Consider the following 22,979-nt stretch of genomic DNA (forward strand, 5'->3'; position numbering starts at 1 on the left):
CTACAAAAGCTGAGGCTGCTGAACAGACGCTTTGGCTGGAGTACTGTTGGGTTTTTGTTTTGTTATTATTGTAAGTAAAGGTAAAGGGACCCCTGACCATTAGGTCCAGTCGCGACCGACTCTGGGCTTGCGCGCTCATCTCGCTTTATTGGCCGAGGGAGCCGGCGTACAGCTTCCGGGTCATGTGGCCAGCATGACTAAGCCGCTTCTGGTGAACCAGAGCAGTGCACGGAAACGCCGTTTACCTTCCCGCTGGAGCGGTACCTATTTATCTACTTGCACTTTGACGTGCTTTCGAACTGCTAGGTTGGCAGGAGCAGGGACCGAGCAACAGGAGCTCACCCCGTTGCGGGGATTCGAACCGCCGACCTTCTGATCAGCAAGTCCTAGGCTCTGTGGTTTAACCCACAGTGTCACCCGCGCCACCCGTCACAGCGCCACCCGTTATTATTGTACTCATTGTTTAAATTATTTTAAACTGCATTCTAACTTGTGTGTTTTTTAATTTTGGGTTTGTTTGTTTTTAATTACGGGAAGAAAGATGTGCCTCAGAAGAGAGAAGCTGGGCAGAGCGGGGGGTGGCCCCAATCATATTGGTTCTGGACAAGGAGAAGGGTGTGGGGTGTGGAGGGGTGAGGCAGGCCAGGTAAGGGGCACATGGCACAGGTAGTTAGCAACTGTGCTGTGTGCTAGTGCCTCCTGCAACCTGGGAAATTATGCTTGTTGCTGAATGCCAGGTCGGCTCTGAGTAAGACCTCCCTCATCCATGATTTGTTTAAGGATAAGGAGGCTGATCTCTTCTGTATCACTGAGAAATGGCTGGGTGAGCAGGGTGGAGTTGGTCTGCTTGCCTTACCTGAAAATGGATATTGTTGAGTTGGAAAGATTCAGAAAATGACAACCGAAAAGTTCAAGGGGATGAGAGCAGCCCTTTGTGCTGCCACTCTGGAGTTTTATTTATTTTTTAGTTTAAGATTTTGGAATGTTTTCTGAAGCAAGCCGTTTTAGAAAAGTGGTCCCATTTTAGCCTGTAAGATAGTAAACGGGAGAATACCATACTGCTTCTTTGTCTGACGTGGTTTATCCAAAGCTGCTATTACTTTATGTCTGTTTAGTAGTTGTCCTCTGCCCTCAAGAAACTGGATAAGCCTAGGAGAAATCTGACATGTGTTTGAGATGTGATTTTCGCAAACACTAGCCAATTACTCCTTTTCAGGTACGGGGAAAGATTTATGAAGTAGAACAGCAGATAAAGCAAAGAGGCCGTGCTGTGGAAGTGCGATGGTCTTTTGACAAATGCCAAGAAACAACTGCAGGTAAAAAGTGTGTGTGTGGGGGGGGGGATCAAGTTTAAAGATATATATCGGGTACTGTAAGCCCTTACTGGCCTATATTCCTCTTGGATTTCAGTGTGATACATTAGAAGGAGGCTAAAATGCCTCCAGTTTTGATGATTGATCCATCCTAAATTATTGGAATCATCTATTTTGAAAGATGCGACTAGGCAGGTTAAAGCCAGAAGGAAAGCAGTAGAGACTTGAAGAAAAACACTGAAAAGGGTGGATGGTATTATCAAATACTTAAGACAAGTTCCTACCATTCTTTAAGGTGAGAATCAAAAACAAGGCAGTGCTGTTGTAGAAACTTTTTTAAAAAAAAAATCTACAATTTTTTTTAATTGATAAATACAATACTCACAAACGCAAAACGAAACACGAAATGAACTTATTACACATACATACATACATACAACTCCTTAATTCCTACAAAAGAAAACAATTGTAGAAACTTTTATTTGTTCTGTTTTTTGTTTTCTGTTTTATAAGACGACAGTTAATACTATATAAAGAATTTCTCGGATTTCACAATGTAAATATACTCTTTTCTGTTTCTCTGTCTTCTAGGAGTGACTATCAGCCGCGTTTTGCACACATTGGAGGTTCTGGATAGACACTGCTTTGATCGATCAGATTCTAGCAATTCAATGGAAAGTCTTTATCACAAGATTTTCTGGCCAAACCAGAACAAGGATAGCCAGGAGGTAACTGCATTTCCCTTCCTTCTAAGTTTATAAATGGTTAAAGACTCATTTTCTCGTTCTCTTCTTCACCAACATGATTGATTGACATATGAAGCATCATAATACTGCGTGAATTCAAAATATTTGCATCCTGTCTACTGGCCAGTAGCTTTCAATAAGGCAGTTAATGCTACTTCCTGTTTTGATCATTCTCTTGAGTGGCACACTACTTTGTTTCTAACGTGCTGTGACACAAGATTGCCCAGAAGTCGTGTCTTTTATGGTTGTGAGAGATGTGTACCTGCAAATTCCTAGCAGTGTTTGTTAGATGCTCTTTCTTACATTCACAGTAAATTTTAGGGCTGAGCCAAAACCAGGAAGGAGGTTATCCCAGAAGGGCCAAAAGATAAAAAAGAGTGAAATAGTTTATGCACTTCGGTTAATAGGAAATGCTGCACGTTCTACTGCATATAAATTCCCATCTTTTCAGTAATTTGGCATTGTTTTACACGACGTTCTAGTTAAATTACGTTTCTAGAACTGTTGCCGCAATAACTATTTTACATTAACAGGTATTTAGAAAGGTGCAATTATACACACACACACACACACACACACACATTTTTATATAGGTGCAGGAGAGAGGAAGAGATAAATGCAAGGATTTATAAGTTCCTTTATGTATTTACAGCTAAACATTAAAAAAAAAAAATCCACCAACACTAATATCAGCACAATGTGTAAAAAATATCCATTCAGAATCATTTGATTAGCCAGTTGACATATTATGGCATTGTTTTTAAATTTATAATGTGGTATAGCTGATCAATAAAGCTAATATTACCAAAGCAAAATTTGGATGGGTACACTGGTACAAAATAACTAACAAACCAGAGATTCAGGTAGGTAGCCGTGTTGGTCTGACACAGTCGAAATAAATTTTTTAAAAAATTGTCCAGTAGCACCTTAGAGACTAACTAAGTTTGTTCTGGGTATACAAACTTAGTTGGTCTCTAAGGTGCTACTAAACCAGAGATTGTTATTGACAAGTAAATCTAAGTAAATATTAAGTTGTGTATTAACTTCTGCTTTTACAACTAGCAGTTCATGTAAATTTATGTTTGCTTCCCACTACCTGTAGGAAGTTTAAACAAACTCCTGTCTTATACTTTTCTCCTTTCTCTTTTTCTGTGGGTGGTTGTGTGTCTTTCATGTGCTTTCCCAAAACCATTAATTTTGGAAGGTGAAAAGTGCTGGGGTCCAGTCTGCCTTTCCGCTCCTTTTCTTATAGTGCCCTATAAGTCTCTGTATTCTTGTTTGCTTGCTTTTGGGTTTTAGAGTTACACTCCACCATTACAGTGTGCTTATATGCTGAGAAAGATAGGAAGTGATTGGTTTCTGTTCCATGTTCTCTGCAGCTGCTGGTTTTCTGTGTCCACTGACTTGCATCTGTCACAGCAAATGCTATCTTAACTTGCCTGATCTGTGAAGGTTGCTGAAAAACTGTATTAATTTAATGTGTTTGGCTTGCAGCTGACAGAACAAATGCTGTATTGGTAGATCTGCTTATGTTGGCTCTGGTGACCACAATCTACTGTGCTGTCAGACCAACTCAGCTGCAGAGGAAGTAACAATTTTAGAATGTTTCAAAGGAACTATGCCACAGCTGATTGTCTGAAAACTGAACCATTGTTGGCTTTGGTGTGTCTATGTGTGTGTGTGTGTGTGTGTGTGTGTATGTATGTGTATGGGGATGTGGGGGAAACAACAGCTCTCTTGAATCATTAAATGATAAATGGTCAGGAGGAAAGTTGCGAACTTCCTAGTGAATAACTCTAAATGAGATTTCATAATCGTTCATTTATAAGAATATAGGAAAATCCCCACTAAACCAGGCCTCAAAGCCCATGTATTCCATTGTCCTGTAGTACAGTGACCAACCACATGCCTGTTGGAAGCCCCACAAGCAAGACCTGATCCTAACACATTCTCCTCACTTGTGGTTCCCCCCTACTTGTATTCAGAGTTGCGTGTCGAGGTCCCCAAGCCACACACATCAATTTTGGTTTGGGTTTTCAGCACAATTTTGGCCACAACTTTATTTAAATACATCTAGGTGAGTGGTTGCTTAGGCATTGGTTCAGACTGTCTGTCCTTGCCCAGGGGATAGAACTGACTTCCGGATTCCAGCGAAAGCTAGTGCAGGAAACAAATTTTGGGGAGAAAATGAAGCTGGGCCTCAGTCCCTCACTTCTCACCCTCATGCTCCTGGTGGCTTGCACGGCCCAAGTCCGATGCCAGGGACAAGGACGAAAAGAATGGCAAGCCCCTGGATTCCTTTAATGGAATTCCCTTTCCGCACCACCATTGGAGGGGTAGGCACTTACCCCTCCACCAACCAATTTTAACCAATTCCTAACCGTCAACTTTACAAGTTGTGACGATTTGCTACGCAGTAAGCAAAACCAAATGGCACCAGCCAATCAGCCAAATGGACAAATTCGTACCAGGCCCCTGCCACAAAGCAGACGACCCCATGACAGGCATAGCAAGGTCAAGTGAACAACCCCCCCAATATAGGGAGGGTGGGCGGGTGATCCGGTACAAAGTTGGGTGACCAGTATTTAAAACCTCTGACCCCTCCTTCAAAATTGGCAACAAGCAGTTCTCCCCAGTGACCCGATTAACCAGTACACTGCCTGGGTCCCTCCACAAATCCGCCCAGCAACAATGGGGTGGCTTGTATCCCCCACCGCAACACGCGCTCTCTGCTAGGGAGAACACGTTTTACTGTATTTTTGCTCTATAGGACGCACCGGACCATTGGACGCACTTTGTTTTAGAGGGGGAGAACAAGAAAAAAAAAATCCCCCTCTCTGCCCAGTGCCCCTTCAGTGAAGCGGCAGGAGGCGCTGCGCAGAGAGGGGGAGAATTCCCCCTTGTTCTCCCCCTCTAAAACAAGGTGCCGTTCAAGGTGCGTTCAGTCGCCTTCAGGCGGCTACCTTGGAAGCCTGGAGAGCGAGAGGGGTCGGTGTGCACCGACCCCTCTCGCTCTCCAGGCTTCAGGTTCCTTTCGACCTGCTCTTTGGGGGTGGTGGGGGGAAGCCCACCGCCAGCCCCAAAGAACAGGTCGGGGAGCAGCGGAAAGGTGCGCAGCCTTCCGCAGCTCCCCGAGCTTGTGGGGCTGGTGGTGGTGGGAAGCGCTGCTTTCCCCCACCGCCAGCCCCAAAGAGCAGGTCAGGGGGCAGCGGAAAGGCGCGAAGCCTTCCCACTGCTCCACGAGCTTCTCGGGGCTGCCGGGGAATCCCGGGGCTATGGCTTCTTTAGCCCCGCGCACCCTCTTCTGGTTGGAGAGGTGGCGCGTGGCTAAAGAGGCTGCTGTCATAGCCGTGCGCAACCTCTCCAGCCGGGAGAGGCTGAACGGGGCTATGGCTTCTTTAGCCCCGCGCAACCTCTCCGGCAGGGAGAGGCTGAACGCGGCTATGGCAATACCCCCACCTCCCGCAAAAGCCCACAGGAGCCGCGCACCCTTTAAGGAGCGCGCGGCTCCTATGGGCTTTTCTACGAGGAGGGAGAAGGGACTGACTGGCCGCACCAGTCCCTTCTCCCTTCTGAGGAAAAGCCCGCAAGAGCCTCGTGGAGCTTTTGTGCGGCTTTTGAGGGCTTTTCCTGCCTGCCTCCCCCCCTACATTCGCTCCATAGCTCCATAGGACGCACACACATTTCCCCTTCATTTTTGGAGGGGAAAAAGTGCGCCCTATAGAGCGAAAAATACGGTACATTGCCTCTGACATTGAAGAGCATATCTGTCATGGCCAGAAGACATTGGTAGCCTTATCTTACATGAAATCATGTAAGATAAGCGGTGGGAGAGCCAGTGTGGTGTAGCGGTTAAGAGTGGTGGACTTGTAATCTGGTGAACTGGGTTCGCTTCCCCGCTCCTCCACATGCAGCTGCTGGGTGACCTTGGGCTAGTCACACTTCTCTGAAGTCTCTCAGCCTCACTCACCTCACAAAGTGTTTGTTGTGGGGGAGGAATGGAAAGGAGAATGTTAGTCGCTTTGAGACTCCTTCGGGTAGTGATAAAGCGGGATATCAAATCCAAACTCTTCTTCTTCATTTAAGGCCTTTCAGGTTGGTTTCCATCACTACATCTTATTGCAACGAAGTCTTGTAGGAAACATTACAAAACTGTGAAGTGCTGCGTTTTTAGGAATAAGTGTAGCCTTGTATAAGAACACACTGCAGAACTTTCCATTTCGAAAAGCCAAATAGACTTGCAGTGCAATGCCTATGGAGTTCAATGTAAGTTCCAGGTAACTGTGCACAGCACAGTGTCCTATTATATAATCATCTGGTTTTAGTTCTTTCGATCTTGTCAGATGTAAAAGGCTGGTATCACACCTGCCTTCGCTGCGTGACATCCCATGTCATGTGAATGGCTCTCTCCTTCCTCTTGTCCTATCTGCTGCTCCTGCAACCCCCAAAAATCTTCTATGGAGGATGTGGAATAATCCAGAGCATATCTGAGGGTAGTATGTGAGCTATAGGTGGGAGGAGAGGAAAAAGAAGTTGTGTTGTACAAGTGGAAATCTGTTGACACAGGTATCACTGCATGTCACCTACAGTCTTTTGCAAGCTTCTGGGGAGTAGCTGCATGTTTTGTTCATGCAAACATATATTGATGATGGGCCAGATATTCACTTTGCTACTATTTTGAATATATCTAATATTTGAAAATCCCCGCGGTTCGAATCCCCGCGACGGGTTGAGCTCCCGTCGTTCGGTCCCAGTTCCTGCCCACCTAGCAGTTCGAAAGCACCCTTAAGTGCAAGTAGATAAATAGGTACCGCTTTATAGCGGGAAGGTAAACGGCGTTTCCGTGTGCTGCTCTGGTGCCGGTTCGCCGAAGCAGCTTCGTCATGCTGGCCACGTGACCCGGAAGTGTCTGCGGACAGCGCTGGCTCCGGGCCTCTAGAGTGAGATGAGCGCACAACCCTAGAGTCTGTCAAGACTGGCACGTACGGGCAGGGGTACCTTTACCTTTACTAATATTTGAAAAAAATATTATTTGAGCCACTAGATGGCAGCCTTTTTAAAACTAAAGAAAAGCTTCGGCGTCATCTGGAATAGTTTTTTTCAAGTTGTGTTTATTTTATCCTATAAAAACTTGAATATGGTTTCATGTGCAAGCTGTACATAGCCATTATGGATAGTAGCCATTGATAGAAACACCAAACATTAAAAGCTTCCCTATACAGGGCTACCTTCAGATGTCTTCTAGAAAGACATCTAACATATTGTTGTAGCATTACCTCTTTTTTATGCCTCTTTGATTTCATTCTCCACCTCAAACTCAGCATTTTGGTTGGAACTATAGCATGAAATGAATCTTGTGGCCTGGTATTACTACCCACAATAATTCTGTGAAGAAGTCTGCCTCTCTGGGGATTTCTAGCTTGTTGGATTTATTTCCTCTTTGATGTACAGTGATGCCACCACTAGAACACCCCTCCCTGTCCTTCCTAAAGAGAGTTCCCGTTCAAAGATAACCATGTCCCATTCGTTCTCTCCATTCCACCAGGTTTCCATTATGCCCACTCTTTATCTAAGAACAAGAACTCCAGTTTCACCATCTTAGCTCAGACGTTTGGAGCATTAGTGTAAAAATACTTATATACAGTGTTCTCTCTCCAGATGTCTCTGGCACCTGTTTTATGCTACGATATTTTGGCCTCTTTTAATTCCTATCATGTGCTTCTGAACTCTCAATGCCTAGTTCTACGCCTTCCTCACTTGAATGATCACCATCATTTTACGCTGCATCCCTGGGAGATGATTTGTTCCAAACTGCTGGACGCTCCTTGATCTCTGTTGGCCTTCTCCCTTGTTGTTAGTTTAAAAGCTTGTTCTGCCATCTTTTTGATTTAAGTGCCAACTGTCTGGTTCCCTCCTAGTTCAAGTGGAGCCTGTCCCTTTTGTACAGGCCAGCTTTGTTCAGAAATATTCATCGGTGCCTAACAAATCCAAAATCCTACCCCTGACGCTACTGACCCATTCACTCATTGAGACCCTATAGCTTTGCCTGCCTAGCTGACCTCATGCATGGGACTGGTAGCATATCAGAGGAAGCCACTTTGAAGGTTCTTCCTTTCAACAATGTTACAGTCATTACCCATCCTTTGCCACAAGGTCCTGGCGGGTAAAATACAGCACTAAAACAGTTCTAAACAAAATGCTGTAATAGCCAGAGTGGTCCTAAAATGTATGCATTTCAAGTGTCAAAAGAGATGTGTCTTCAGCATACAACAAAAACTGTAAAATGAAGGTGCTAGATGCAACTCTTTGGGGAAGGATTTCCACAGTGTAGAGGCTGCCACAGAGAATGTTCTCTACCAGGTCTTTCTTCCTTTCTCCCTTTCTTCCTCTCTCTCTTATTCAGTCAGTCAGTTACAAACACACAAACACACACACATACAAAAACTCAAGAGGGCACTGCAACTGTCAAGAGGCCACATCTACTGATCCAAGATGGCTGCAGCCATGTTTAATAATAACACAGTGGTACCTCAGGTTACATATGCTTCAGGTTACATACGCTTCAGGTTACAGACTCCACTAACCCAGTACCTCGGGTTAAGAACTTTGCTTCAGGATGAGAACAGAAATCGTGCTCTGGCAGCACGGCAGCAGCTGGAGGCCCCATTAGCTACAGTGCTGCTTCAGGTTAAGAACACTTTCAGGTTAAGAACGGACCTCTGGAACGAATTAAGTACTTAACCTGAGGTACCACTGTAATAATATAGTAAAGGTAAAGGGACCCCTGACCATTAGGTTCAGTCGTGACCGACTCTGGGGTTGCGGCGCTCATCTTGCTTTATTGGGCGAGGGAGCCGGCGTACAGCTTCCGGGTCATGTGGCCAGCATGACTAAGCCGCTTCTGGCAAACCAGAGCAGCGCACGGAAACGCCGTTTACCTTCCTGCCAGAGTGGTACCTATTAATCTACTTGCACTTTGATGTACTTTCGAACTGCTAGGTTGGCAGGAGCAGGGACCGAGCAACGGGAGCTCACCCCGTCACGGGGATTCGAACCACTGACCTTCTGATTGGCAAGTCCTAGGCTCTGTGGTTTAACCCACAGCGCCACCCGCGTCCCTATCTCACCCTAAACAGCAGGCCTCAGGGCGGTTACAACATAAAATCACAATATAATAACACACCATACATAAAACAAAGCAAAACAACCCAATAACCTCCCCCAACACATTTTTAATAGGGCATTGGATGTCAATCAGCCAAAGGCTTGGTTAAAGAGGAACATTTTTGCCTGCTTAAACACTAAAGTTTGCTTCCAGGACCAACATGCGCTACTATCTCTGACTCCTCCACAGCACTGTCTACCTGGCTACCCGGATAACGTGCAACATCTACAACCTTTGAGATAGGCAGGTCACTGTGCAGCCACATACCTGTCATACACCCAGTTTCCCATGTTCCTAATGATCAAATGACCCCCTAACAGGATTCCCCAAGAAGATTATTGTTGGCATTACAGGATAAGGGCTCATCTCCCGCAGAATAGGTCCCTTCTAAGGTATCATTTCCCTCTTTCTCAGAGTGATGCTTTCCTTCATGCCCCCTTGAATTCTCAAGGGAACATCAGAGGAATAGCCAAACGGTTTTAAAGTAATGTATATGCATTCAAACTAAACATTAGACGCAGTTTGTGACGTGCATCCTTAGCTCATGTTAAGCTATTTAATATTGTGGGAGAGTAGGTTTTGAAAGTTTTAACCATCAGCTGTTTTTAGTCTCTTGGGTAAAAAAGCCAAGTTATTCATATCATCAACCTTTCCCCTTATCCTGCTGTGTATTTACTAGAACAAGCTTTTGAAGTTTTCCAGTTCAGTCCTTGGTTAAAAATATCCTGTACTGCATTGACTGCACAGAACATGTCACTACTCAGGAATGAGTCAATTTTTCAATTTCACGTAGCCTCACAAAGCCACCCTCTTTCCTTGCCCACAGTTCTCCTGTATTCTGCCCTTCACCTTCAGCGCTGCCATTTTAAATTTGTTGATCAGTTGCTATTCATAGAAGGTTGCATAATTTCCCCGTGAGTAAGTCCAGTATTGAGAGAAGTATTCGATTTGTGCAAAGCTGTTCCCATAGAGACTATTCAGACAGTGGGGGAGTTTTACTTTTTTGGAAACTACCAGCTGATAAACATGTGGCTCTGTAAACTGTTTCTAGCCGTTTCCGTTGGTTGGGAAGCAGCTGATAATATATACCTATATATGGTTACTTGATAATGGCTTGCTGCAGCTTTTCTTGAAGCTGCCTTATTTGTGTTTCTTAATACCTATTCACCTCAGGTTAGGAGGTCCACTGTGCCAGCCTTGTTCCTTAAGCTGACTTGCATGCCACCCACAATCACATTTATCCAGAAGTAAGACTTTGGTTATTTCATTGGATGCATATCTGGTTGTAACTAATATTTTCATTTGCTTTCTTTATTATTTTCTCTTGAGATAGTTTTTATGAATTCTGCAAATAAAACATGAGTCAGCAGTGTGATGCAGCAGCAAAAAAAGCTAATGCTATTCCAGGCAGCATCAATGGAAGTTTAGTGTCCAGATAATGTAGAGTTGCCATACATCCGGAATTTCCCAGACATAAATGATATTCGGCCCTCGGAAACAGGGCCTGGGTGGAAATTGCTTAAATGTCTGGGGAAATCCAAACATATGGCAGCCCATGTCAAATTTCATGAAAAATAGCTCAAAAGCTCAACAAATTTGGGTAAAACTAAAAAAAACCCAACAACCCTCACTTTTGTGTCCGGATTTTTACTTTTTGAAATATGGCAACTCTTTAAGATCAGGGGAAGTAATATTCTTTCTTGGTCAGACCACACTTGGAATACTGTGTCCAATTCTGGGCACCACAATTTAGGAAATATGTTGACAAGCTGCAACGTGTGCAGAGAAGGGCAAGCAAGATGATGAAGGGTCTGGAAGCTAAGCCTTATGAAGAACAGTTGAAGGAGCTGGGTTATGTTTAGCCTGGAAAAGAGGAGACTGAGAGGAGCTATTATAGACATCTTCAGATATCTAAAGGGATGTCACATGGAAGATGGAGCAAGCTTGTTTTCTCCTGCTCTGGAGGGTAGGACGTGAACCAATGGCTTCAAGATATAGCTGCATGCACATAAGGATGGATCCTGCTCCATATTCTTAATGTGGGATTCAACAGATGAGATTATTAGCTGATTGGTACACTTTTCAGCTATAATGCGCTGGTGTTTTTTTTATAGTAGGTACTGCTTGCATCTGCTTTTTGTTGGACCCACCCAAACCTCTTCCTGTTACAGGAGGTGGTTTGATGATGCAGACTTGGTTAGAACAGGGAGAAGTTGTATTTTTGACCCGGTTTGGCTCAAGATAAGGAAGATGTGACTGCAAGCCCAAAGTGCTAACAATGGAAATGTCTACATTTAAATGGCATTGAGGGGAATCCCATAACTGGTTCCTAGGATTCTCCATGCTGATTCTGTTAAATGTTGTATGCAGGAGAATTTTGTCTGGAGTTATGGAATGCAAAAGATCACATGCAAAGTTAGGGGGGGGGTAGAGGCAAGGGATAGATGCAGTGTCCCTGAGCCTTTAGTAACTGGGCAGAAGAGGGATTTTCAGCAGGGTTTTTTGAATTCCTATATGCGGAGCTGAAGCTGCCTAAGGGTTGGGAGTGCCTTTCCCCTTTGCAACTAAGGAAAGGTATTAAATAAAAAAGGTGGCGTGAAATGGTGCAGCCATCATCAACTATACAGTGGCGTAGCGTGGGGGTGCAGGGGGGGCCGGCCGCACCGGGCGCAACATCTGGGGGTTAGGGGGCGCAAATCCACGGGTTAGGGGGCGCAAATTACTTGCCTTGCCCCGGGTGCTGACAACCCACGCTACGCCACTGCAACTATATCAGCAGTTCAATTTTAGAGGGCGGTATATTCTGATTGCCATAATTAATATAGCAATAATTAGCTATTAGGAAGTTGAAGATACAATGGAAACATTATCATCGCAGGGAGGTTTACGAACAGTATGGAGAGACATTAGAAGCATATTGAAAACAATGATGTTGGAGGACGCTGGAGGCCTGGGAACAGAATAAAACAAACACCCAAACTAGACAGATTTGAAGTTCAAACAATGACTCCTATCATATTGTTTGGGTGAGCTGTTTTGTGATAGAGGGTCATAATTGTCATAATTACATAAAAGTCATAATTGCGGAGGAAATTGTTACAGAGAACATTCTCTTGGAATAGTGACTTGATTTTACCCAATAACATTTAGGCTGTTCAAACAGTCCCCCCCCCCCCAATTTTATGACCATATTGCTTGTCTGTTTAGGTTACAGCCACTTAGATAAGATTATTCTTGACTGGTCTTACCCATCAGACTTTTGAGGGGCATCCAATTAGGGGTGCTTAGAAAAAGCAGCTAGTTATCAACTACTTAATTTTATTATAGATTTTTGTTTAATCATAAGGAGGCCTTTTGGAGTCAATGTGCCTTGGATGAACACTCTCAATCTATGAATCAAATTTGAGGTTTGAGATCAGTGGAATATATAAATAACTTCATAGAGAAGATGTTGCATGCATTGATCAAGGTGTAAAATACTATTTATGCCCCATCCCCAGCACTTGTGTTTACAACAAACAAATATGAGCTAATATGGCAGCTCATATTAGGTTGATACTATTGCAAGGGAGGTGAAGAAAGGCTCCATGTTGTTACTGGGAACAGAATGGCAACAAAGGTACCATATGATGTTGACTGTAGATACACCTTCATAACAGTCTCTTCTCCTAAGTTACTTGGTGCCTTCATGACAGATGCAGAGCCTTGCACTGTTCTTCCCAGGTTCTAACTCTTAATAAGTGGATACTTTATTATTATGTTTATGTAAAAAGTGTACATCATTCTTGGGGCATGATTATATACTAGTCTGAAAGTTCAGAAACATGAAACTTTTTGGCTTCATTTTAAATGCAAATTATGTTTCCAAGTTAATGGAATGCATTGACATTAGGGCAATGGTTATATAAATATGACCCCCCCCTTATATTTTAGAAGCATTTGGAGGTTGACTTGTATTTTAAAATTTCTGTTTGATTTTGAATTGTTTTATTGCTGCTCCTATTAATTTGCTTTTTTGTGGTTCTAGTTTTGATTAAATTGCTATGTTTGTATTGCTGTGTTTCTAAGTCGCCTTGGAGTATTTGGTTGAAAGTTGACAGGGACTTGTATAAATCATGAACGCAGCCTCCAACCCTAGACAACCATGTTTATGGCTGAGGGAGAAACGTGCATTGGGACGTCTTTATACTAGCAAGTCAATCTACTCTTCCATTTAAAATTGGCTTGTGTGTTCAGCTGGGTTACTGTGGCTGCAAACATTCAAAGTGCAAACTTTGAAAAAAAACCTACTGACTCAGTGTTCTCCCCCTGCCCCCAGTGCTTATAGCATTCTAGGCTTGTGGACTTAGTGGTGCATTTTCTGCTGGCAGTTCAGAGGTCTGAAGTTTGCTTCACTCTCTCCTGTTTATATGTACGATTGGGATTGAGTGTTGTAGTCAAACTGGCAGCTGCACAACCTTAAAACAAGTCTGACTCATTTAGAAACAGAACCAGCTGTTTGTCCTTTTTCAGTTTCACACAGCATATATTCTGTTCTTGATTAATGTTGCACAATGAAAGGTCAGAAGGGAGGTATTGAAAAAACTTCTGTATATGGAGGAATTGGATGCTTCTAAAGACAACTAAGCAATTATTCCATTTGAAAAATTAAGTTAAAAGTGTCAAATGGCTTCACTTCAGTCATCAGCGCACTGGAAAATAAAGTGATGTGTTGTTCTGAGAAATGTATCACTATTAATTTATTGCCAAGAATTCCAGTGCTAACTTGTGTTCCTTTTTAAATAAAATAATCCAATTTCTATAAACATTCACATATCCAATGCAAAAAGTCACAGCTGCTGTTAAGAGTAGCTTCAGATTTTTTAGCTTTCATAAAGGAGGGCCATCTGGCTTTGTTTTGTTTGTGCTGTTGCCCAAAGTTAATTTCCCAGCCCTTTCACAAACAAGGCAGGGATCTTTACTGTGTGCTGCGTGTGGATGAGGGGAAGAAGCAGAAAGGCTGGGCCTTGTGCTATGAGAATTGAGCCCAAGGCAACCTTTTCGGGATGGGACTTCTCAAGACCCTGTTCTGCAAGGGGCAAGCATTGCTTAGTTACCCAATGCTTTTGGCTTGAGATCTTGTTTGTGGAAAGGGGGAATGGGATTATGCACCTTGCTTTTGTATTTCTGCAACATATTCAGCGTTAGGTAAAGGTATAGGGACCCCTGACCATTAGGTCCAGTCGTGGCCGACTCTGGGGTTGCAGCGCTCATCTCGCTTTATTGGCCGAGGGAGCCGGCGTACAGCTTCCGGGTCATGTGGCCAGCATGACTGAGCCGCTTCTGGCGAACCAGAGCAGCACACGGAAACACCGCTTTCGAACTGTTAGGTTGGCAGGAGTATTCAGGGTTAGGCCTGTGGCAATTTGCTGTTTGAGGCAAAGGAAAATTTGGTACCTCCCCATTCCACGTTGGCTTCATTAACTACTGAATCTTCATTAACTACTGAATCTGCACCTTCAACATTGGCAATGGGATGGTTTCCTCCACTGCAATTACAGGCATGAGCGTAGTTTAGGAAGTGCAGACAGTTCTGTCAGGGTGGCACACTTTGCTCTGTTCTGCAATGGAAATAGAAGAATGTCTTCTGCAAAGTAGGACACATGACTGCCCTATTATTCACAATTACCGTTTATGGAGGGTCGGGTGTCCCCCCCCAATCCTATGTGTGCTACATACGTTAATAATTTTCCTTCTTCGTTTTCTCAACACCCACAACTTTGTAAACTTTTATTGATCTCCCTTCCCTCTAGGTTTCTTTTTTGAATGGAAAAGTGTGTGGCTTCCTTAACATTTTGTGGTTGCAGATGAATTAAAAGGGATGTGAATCCCTTTTTTTTTTTTTTAGCTTTCCAGGATGATCTGGGCCAGGCCCGTGCAGAGCTTGTCTGCGGAGTGTGCCTTGCTAGAATAAAGCTTCTAAACTCAGACAAAGCAGCTGGTCTCTGACAGGCCTCCTGCCGTGGCTGACTTAGCCCTCCGAGGCCCCGGGGCAAGTATACCCGGTTGCCCTTGCCTCTGCATGGGCCTGATCCAGGCTCCCATTACTGGAGATGGTGTGCTAGACTAGGCAAGCTTCTGGTGATATCTAGCAAAGCCGTTATTAATAGTGTGATGGAAAGAAGCAGCAGATAATCACCTCCTATATATCTTGTTGTGTATCTAAGCAAATGCTTTGAACAAGATAAAGTTGCAACAGGAGGAGGATGTGGGAGGCCGTTGCTCTGCTTATGTTTGCTGTTGCTAGTAGAAAAGGATGTGCTTAGGACCTTTCCAGACACTGTATATTAAGAATATGCATCTAATTGCTAAGAGGAAAGCCTTAAATGGCGTTGCCTCCCCCTTCTTTCTGTCATTACATTCCGATCACAAATATGTCTGCAATCTTAGTTTCTCAGGCTGTACCAGCTACCAGCTACCACCAGCCACAAGTCTCCTGCGCTTTCAATCGTCTCCACCCTTTTTCCTTTGTTGGTTTGCTTGGAAGTGTGTCCCAGAACATCTCTCCTCAAATCTGTTTTCTACACCAAATTTTAAAAAATGAAATGGTTGGCTTTACCACCTAGTTTCCTCGCTCTGTTGTAACTAAGCCTAAGAATGTGAAATTGGAACAATCACACATTCCTCCCCATGTTTAACTTGGTGTCTCCTTCCTTCCTGTTCCTTTTCCTCTGTTTTCCCCATGTTAAATTTTAGATTGTAAGCTCCTTGGGGCAGGGAACTGTACTATTGCATTCTGTAAAGTGCTGAAGTGCCTATGCACATGGATTGCGTTATGTATAAATTATAATTAATAGCAGTAGTGTGTAGTAATAACGATACAGAAAGTTTGTTTTTTGATGTTCACATACAGAAACTGGTTAAACCATTGATTGGATGATTGAAGATGAATGTTGGATTTTACTGTTAGAGGATTCACATTTCTGAATTATAAGAAAACGAGTAGTTTACTATGTTCATAAAGGATCCTTACTTTGAAAAGAGCAGCTTTTGAACTGATAAATGTAGCCAGAAGTGTAGTAAATGTAAATAAGACTAAAACCTAAGTGATAGCAAAAGCCTGTTTTAGTATATAGCACATGAATTGCATTTTGAGAACAGTTTCAAACTAGCTCATCATGCTCTTCAACACACATCTACTATGCTTCTGTTCCATGCATTCATTCCCTGTCTAGCCACACATACCTCTTAGAAGAGAAACTCTGTTTTGAACTTTTAGACAAACTTACATCCTAGGGATAAAAGGGGTAGGAAATTGAACAGGAAACTTAATGTTGCCATTGGTCGGCATCGTATGCCTGTCTTTGTAGTCAGCATTTTAATCAACTTAAACAAGAGACCGACCTTTCGTTTTGTTTTTATTTAACAGGTTGCAACTAATGACGAAGCTGTCGTAACGTTGCTTTGTGAATGGGCCGTGAGCAGCAAAAGAGCTGGCAAGCACAGGGCAATGGCTGTGGCTAAATTATTGGAGAAGAGGCAAGCTGAAATTGAAGTGGAAGTAAGTTGTCTTTGCAGTTTGACAGCTGTGTGCAGGGAGAGAAAAATACAGTTCATATTTAAGTGAGAACTAGCTTTGACAATGAACTACAGCCTTATAATCCAGGTTAGCGCAGTTTATCCATCTTGGTTCATAGTGGAAGGTTCAGGCCCTGTAACAAGCATTGGAAGTCTTTAATCTCTCATGCAGAGGGAACATAGGATGCTGAGAATGCCAGTCTTTATTCCATTCTTATGTGTCATCTGGCCACATCTCAGATGACTCTAGATTAATTTGTTTGTTTTTCCTCGCACACAAGCAGAGACCAACAGGTTGAACAACAGGTTATTTCCCCCCTCCCCTTTTTGCTTGTGTGCCCCTAAGTAATAGGGGAGGGGAGGGCAAGTGCAATTGCATTCATAGCTGTTTCGTTGCAGTTCTACGCTGATTGCTTTTATCCTGTCTTATTTCTGCAGCGATGTGGTGAGGCAGAAGTCTTGGACGAAAAGGAATCCATTTCTTCGGCATCACTTGCTGGATCCAGCCTTCCCGTTTTCCAGAATGTCCTCCTTAGGTTTTTAGACACCCAGGCCCCTTCATTATGTAAGCATCAAATCCTCTCTGTTCCAGAGCAGGATGAAACTCTGTGACCTTTTGTCCAGCTACTGGATATTCACTATTATTATTGGTGACTGTATCATTTTTTCCCCTCCCTCATTTCTGCCTGACCTACAGATTTTTATTTTTTTTCCCTAGAAGGCTTTAACTTTCCAAAACATTGTGTTTTGGGAACTGAAGTATTTGTGAGCTTTGTTTTTGCCTTGAGGCAATTAATGTAGCTTTTTCTTTTAGAGCTTTTTTTTTGGGGGGGGGGGATGTCCTGCCTGCCTTACCTTGGACCGGTTGCTTTACAATCTAAACTTAGACTATACAATCTAACATTTGGCACTAGGGAAAACATAAACTAAAACTCTGACATTATCATTCTGTACATGCTTATTCAGAAGTAAGGCTCACAGTTTATAGTGGGATTTGCTCCTATTAAATATGCACAGGATTGTAGCGCAAATGTGTCAGATCTGAGCTTCAAGGCACCAGCGCATCAGTTTATTACCAGATGAAACACAGTTGTCCTCCAGTGCTTATCAGAGTAGTTTAGACTTTTTTATACCTCCCTTTGCAATTTGTTCCTGGTTTCTCCTCATAGGTGAGCCAATAGTGGTCCCACATGCCCTTGCTGCGTGTCCACAAAGGTGGAGCTGATAGTCTGCACCTGCCATATTGTGACAGAAATGCTGTTCTCAGAACTGGGGCAGCCACACTGAAAGCCCTGCTCTGAGTTACTGTGGAGCGGGCTTCTGATATCTTTGGAACCTGAAGGATAACCTTCTGATATGCTTAACCATATGCTGAACCTGTATATGTTGCTTTCTGACACTTGTGTGTGTGTTTGTAGTAGTTAGAAAAAGAGAGCAAAACTCTGTAAGGGTTTAAGGAGTGGGAATGTCGGTGCATTCAGCTGCTGTGGGTTCTAATAACCGGGTTTCCTCCACGTCATTTAACCTATATTGGTTCAATAGTGCAAATATATTGTCTTGAAGCTGTCCAATTCATGGTACATTATTCTTATAACTTCCAGAAAGCCTCAATGTGGTCAAATAAATTTGTTAAGCTGCATACAAATACACCAATCTGAGTATTTTTCAGAAGTGTTGTAGGACCTTCTTATATGGGCTGACTTTTTGAAGCCTGGATTAACCACATGAGGATGGTTTGGGCTGCAATTCATAGTCATGGAGTCAGAAGGGACCATGAGGGTCATCTGGTCCAACCCCTTGCAATGCAGGAATCTTTTGCCCAATGTGGGACAGGAACCGATGAGCCTGAGATTAAGCCTCTGATTGAGCTATAAGGAGTGGGGTTAACTAACCTGTCCTGCTAGCAGAAGCCTGTGTGAGGTCTCCTACTAGCACAATGGACCTTCCCCTAAATCTCTGGAGGGATGGAAGAACAATTTGTGGGAGCAGAGGGGATACCAATCTGTTGGACAAGCAAGCTGATGTAACTTATCTCCTTAGGGCCATGTTGAATTCTACCCTTTGTGTCTGAAATATTTAAGTAGCTATTTGTGTAACCTTAATTTTAAGGTTGTGGGATGCGGGTGGCGCTGTGGGTTAAACCACAGAGCCTAGGACTTGCCGATCAGAAGGTCGGCGGTTCGAATCCCCGCGACGGGGTGAGCTCCTGTTGCTCAGTCCCTGCTCCTGCCAACCTAGCAGTTCGAATGCACGTCAAAGTGCAAGTAGATAAATAGGTACCGCTCCGGCGGGAAGGTAAACGGCGTTTCCATGCGCTGCTCTGGTTCACCAGAAGCGGCTTAGTCATGCTGGCCACATGACCCGGAAGCTGTACGCCGGCTCCCTCGGCCAATAAAGCGAGATGAGCACCGCAACCCCAGAGTCGGTCATGACTAGACCTAATGGTCAGGGGTTCCTTTAGCTTTACCTTAATTTTAAGGTAGGCTTACTTTTTTCTTCTTCTTTTCAAACAAAAGCTGCTTGAGCCGAATGGTAATTAATAAAATCTAACCTTTTCTCTATTGGTAGCTGACCCAAACAGTGAACATGAGAAGATGGAATTTGTGAATCTGGTGCTGCTTTTCTGTGAATTCATACGGCATGATGTTTTCTCCCACGATGCTTACATGTGCACTTTAATATCACGTGGAGACTTATCCATCACTGCAGCCTCTATGTCTCGCTCGCCAACTGGGGAAAATATGGATGAACGGTATTCTAGGGAACAAGATGTGAAACTGGAGGTATGGAGTGCATTGTAGTTTGCTTCTCAGCTTCACTAGGTCAAAAATGACAACCTGGTGCTGTTTTCTCCCTACCCCACTTTATCCTAAGAGCAATAAAAAAAATATAATTGTGAATATATTTTGCACAATATAATTGTTCAAAATATATAAAATAATAATAATTGTGCTGCCAAGAAAGCTTTATTGGTGTTGTTCATCAGATTCTCAGTGCCAACCTTTAATGTAGCCCCTTTTAGCCAGTATAATGTGAGCAGTCTGCGCTGCTGCTGCTGCTGCTGCTACTCCCCAGTTTCTGGAGGGATTCTCTTGGCATAAAAAGGAATAGCAGTTTATGGTCTTCTCATGTGACGTGGGATTTTGCACGAGTGTGCACGTGTTTTATCCTGATGATGCAGGACGAGAGTGGCACTGTGCAGAAGCTTCCATGCCAACAGTGCAATATTGAGATCTCAAGATCTCAACATTACCCTGCTCTCAGGATAAGGCCCTATTGGCTGTGCCATAGCCTGCAGAAATATATCTGGCACCATCCAGGTAGAGGCCCTGCCTGGTTAACAAGTTTATGGAACGGTTTCTCGCTTGAAATAAAGCAGGTGCCAACCTTGCTGAGTTTTCCTCTGGGGGTCATTGATACCTGACCTTGAGAACTTTTCACGTTGCTGGATTTATTGTTATATTGTAATTTATACTGGTTGTAATGCTTTTGCTTTTTGTTTTTTTACTGGTTTTGTTTGTTCTTTCAAAGTTTTAAACTGCCTTGGGATTGGAATGGAAGACAGTATATGAGATTATATAAGTTTCATTCCCTCTGAAGGAACAGACATGTAGTTTGGGGGTTCTCCTAGATTAATCTGTCAGTGGAGGCCCTGGTTACTTCTCTGGTGATGGGTGCTTACTACCAACTTGTGTTGGTGTGTCGACGATACCCATTCCTGGATAGGGATACCTTGGCCACCATGATTCCATGTACTGGTAACCTCAGGATTGGACTACTGTAACAAATCAGGACTGGGTTACCTGAAGGACTGCTTGCCCCTTTATAGACCTGCAAGATCACTTCGAACACCTGGGATATTTTTGCTCAGACCAGCACACTCTACAGAATATCATATAGTGGTAATGTTAAAACAGGCAATTTCCTCCTTTCCCCCTTCACTCTGGAATGTCCTTACCTCTGCCTTATGATGTGAAGCACCATCAATTATTTGCTTCAGATGTCTTTATGAAAATGTGCAGGCTTTCCCTAACCCGTAAGATTGGAACCTGTATCACTGATTTTCTGGGTTTGCTTCTGTGATATTATTTTACTGTTTTTAATGTTGATTGGTGTTGTTTCCATGGTACGTAGACATTTTTTAAACACGAAGAGTTCTGTTCGTTGATGCCATTCTGCTTGCACATCAAAGTTTTGCTTGCACAATGAAACCTCCCTCTCCTCTCCCTGCACAACCTCAAAATCTGCTCTGGAGAGTTGGGGGATTCTCTAGAGCAGAATTTGGGGGCACGAGGGGAGAGGAGAGGAAGGCAATATAACCCTTAGTGGTTTAGAAATATTTATTAAATAAAATAAAAATATTATGCAGATGAATGAGATAATAGCTTTGACACATTATACTTAAAGGTAGTTCATGGCTAAATACAGAGCTGCCATGATGACGAAATGCCTGTTGCAGAAATGAAATGTGATATTTTGCACCTATTGGGCTCTGATGGATCAAGATCTCTTTATATATTAAAGGTGCCGATAGAATTAGTTACATTTGCATTGTTTTATATGTCCATGATTGGAATTGGAAGGAAAGGGTGTCCTTCTAAGGTTTGAGCCCATTTTTTTTTTTTAACTTTAATGGTTGTTAGGTTCTTTCCTCAAAACCAATCCATTGGACCTGCAAGAATCATGACTTCAGACTTTTATTTCTGCAAGGTTTCATCTCAGCAGCAGCACAATCTCTTGTGAACAGTGGTCCTTTATACAAATTGCACTGTTCTTGGGGAATACGCATCCCTCTAGAGAAGTATTGATGGTTTAGCTGTAGCCTTTCTCTAATCTGATCCCATAGCAAAGCAGACATTTCCCAGGAGATTACTCATTCATTGTAAACAAAACATTCGGGCTATCGCCCTTGAGTGCAGTTTCCCCGAGCTTGTTATTATTATTTTTGAAGTATGACTTCAAAAAGAGACCATTTTGAGTGTTATATATGTTGGGGGCAGAAATGTCTTCTGTCTTGTTTAATCTAAGAATTTTAGTATTGTGCTTTTTAAAACTGAGTGATTTTTTAAATCTTTTGTGGCCAGTCACCCATGCTTTACATCATTCTCTGACTGGTGTTTCTTTTTCTCTTCGGTGATCATTAGGACCATAGTATTATGGAACATATGTACATTGACTCGGGAACTGCTAATATTTTTGATGACATAGACAAGAATGACTTTAAGACAGACTTTGGTTCGGAATTTCCAGTAGGTCTAACTTCGGATTTTTTCAATTAAAAAAACCCATTCTTCACTTTGCTACGTGTGTCAGCATGATCTGAGACATGGAACACACAAACTCTTACCAGCATTTTCTGCATTTCTTCTGATATTCTCAAAATATCTTGCCCCTTTCCCCCATACTCATCCTTTCCTTCTTTTAAACAGCATCATGGTCTTAGGTTTACAAAAGATGCCTCACCTATTTCCACTGTGGTAACCTTGATACCACTTCCACTGTGTTTAAACTGCCACCATCATGAACATGTCACGAGCAGTGAAACATTAACTCATATCATTTATACTTACTGAAACCATTTTTTAAAAAATAAAACAAAAACATTTTGCCATTCTTCACTCACAGTATTGAGTGCTAACATTGGCCCCCTTATTAGCTGCTATTTGAAAACTGAATCAAAATGGTTTTAGTTACTGTATACTTCAATGCAATTGAATGTTGTTTTCATTGGCATGCATCAGCAGTAGCCAATGTGGTGCCCTTCAGATGTTATTAGACTACAGTTCCCATCATCCTTGACCATTGGCCATGCTGGCTGTGACTGATGATAGTTGTGGACCAACATCTGGGAGTTGCCACATTGGCTGTCTCAGACATACATCATAAGTTACCTATTCTGAGGTAAAATGAAGCTGCATTTTTTGGCCATACCATAAGTTCAACGGATATTTCTGTTTACAGTATTAAATGTTTGTTTACATGTCTTAGATATTTTCTCCAATGCCTGGGGAGTCTTGTGAGAATCTGACTTCCGTATCAATGATAGACAGAAGAATTTCAACAATGAGTGAAAAGTCTATGAAGAGGGAAAAACTGAGGGAGCTGATTTTTCCATCAAACTACAACCTCCTTCGCCATTTGCAATATGCAACACATTTTCCTATACCTCTGGTAAGTAACTTCTTTCTGTCTTTGAAG

At 43.0% G+C, this 22,979-nt stretch overlaps 1 protein-coding gene across 4 annotated transcripts in view; it reads left to right on the forward strand.

Moving 5' to 3' along the window:
- MED12L (mediator complex subunit 12L) overlaps positions 1-22,979 on the forward strand; it is a 167,352-nt gene that overhangs the window by 25,647 nt on the left and 118,726 nt on the right. For 2 of the 4 annotated variants that reach the window (XM_083503743.1, XM_083503744.1), the window contains exons 9-15: positions 1,217-1,316; positions 1,905-2,041; positions 16,633-16,764; positions 17,220-17,346; positions 19,350-19,564; positions 21,926-22,030; positions 22,770-22,952. In XM_083503743.1, the coding sequence (XP_083359869.1) occupies positions 1,217-1,316; positions 1,905-2,041; positions 16,633-16,764; positions 17,220-17,346; positions 19,350-19,564; positions 21,926-22,030; positions 22,770-22,952 (999 nt within the window). The remainder of the gene's footprint in view (positions 1-1,216; positions 1,317-1,904; positions 2,042-16,632; positions 16,765-17,219; positions 17,347-19,349; positions 19,565-21,925; positions 22,031-22,769; positions 22,953-22,979) is intronic. The other 2 variants (XM_083503745.1, XM_083503746.1) reach the window with 1 other exon arrangement.

This window comes from Podarcis liolepis (genome assembly GCF_965112155.1).
Source record: "Podarcis liolepis genome assembly, chromosome: 5".
NCBI lineage: Eukaryota > Metazoa > Chordata > Lepidosauria > Squamata > Lacertidae > Podarcis > Podarcis liolepis.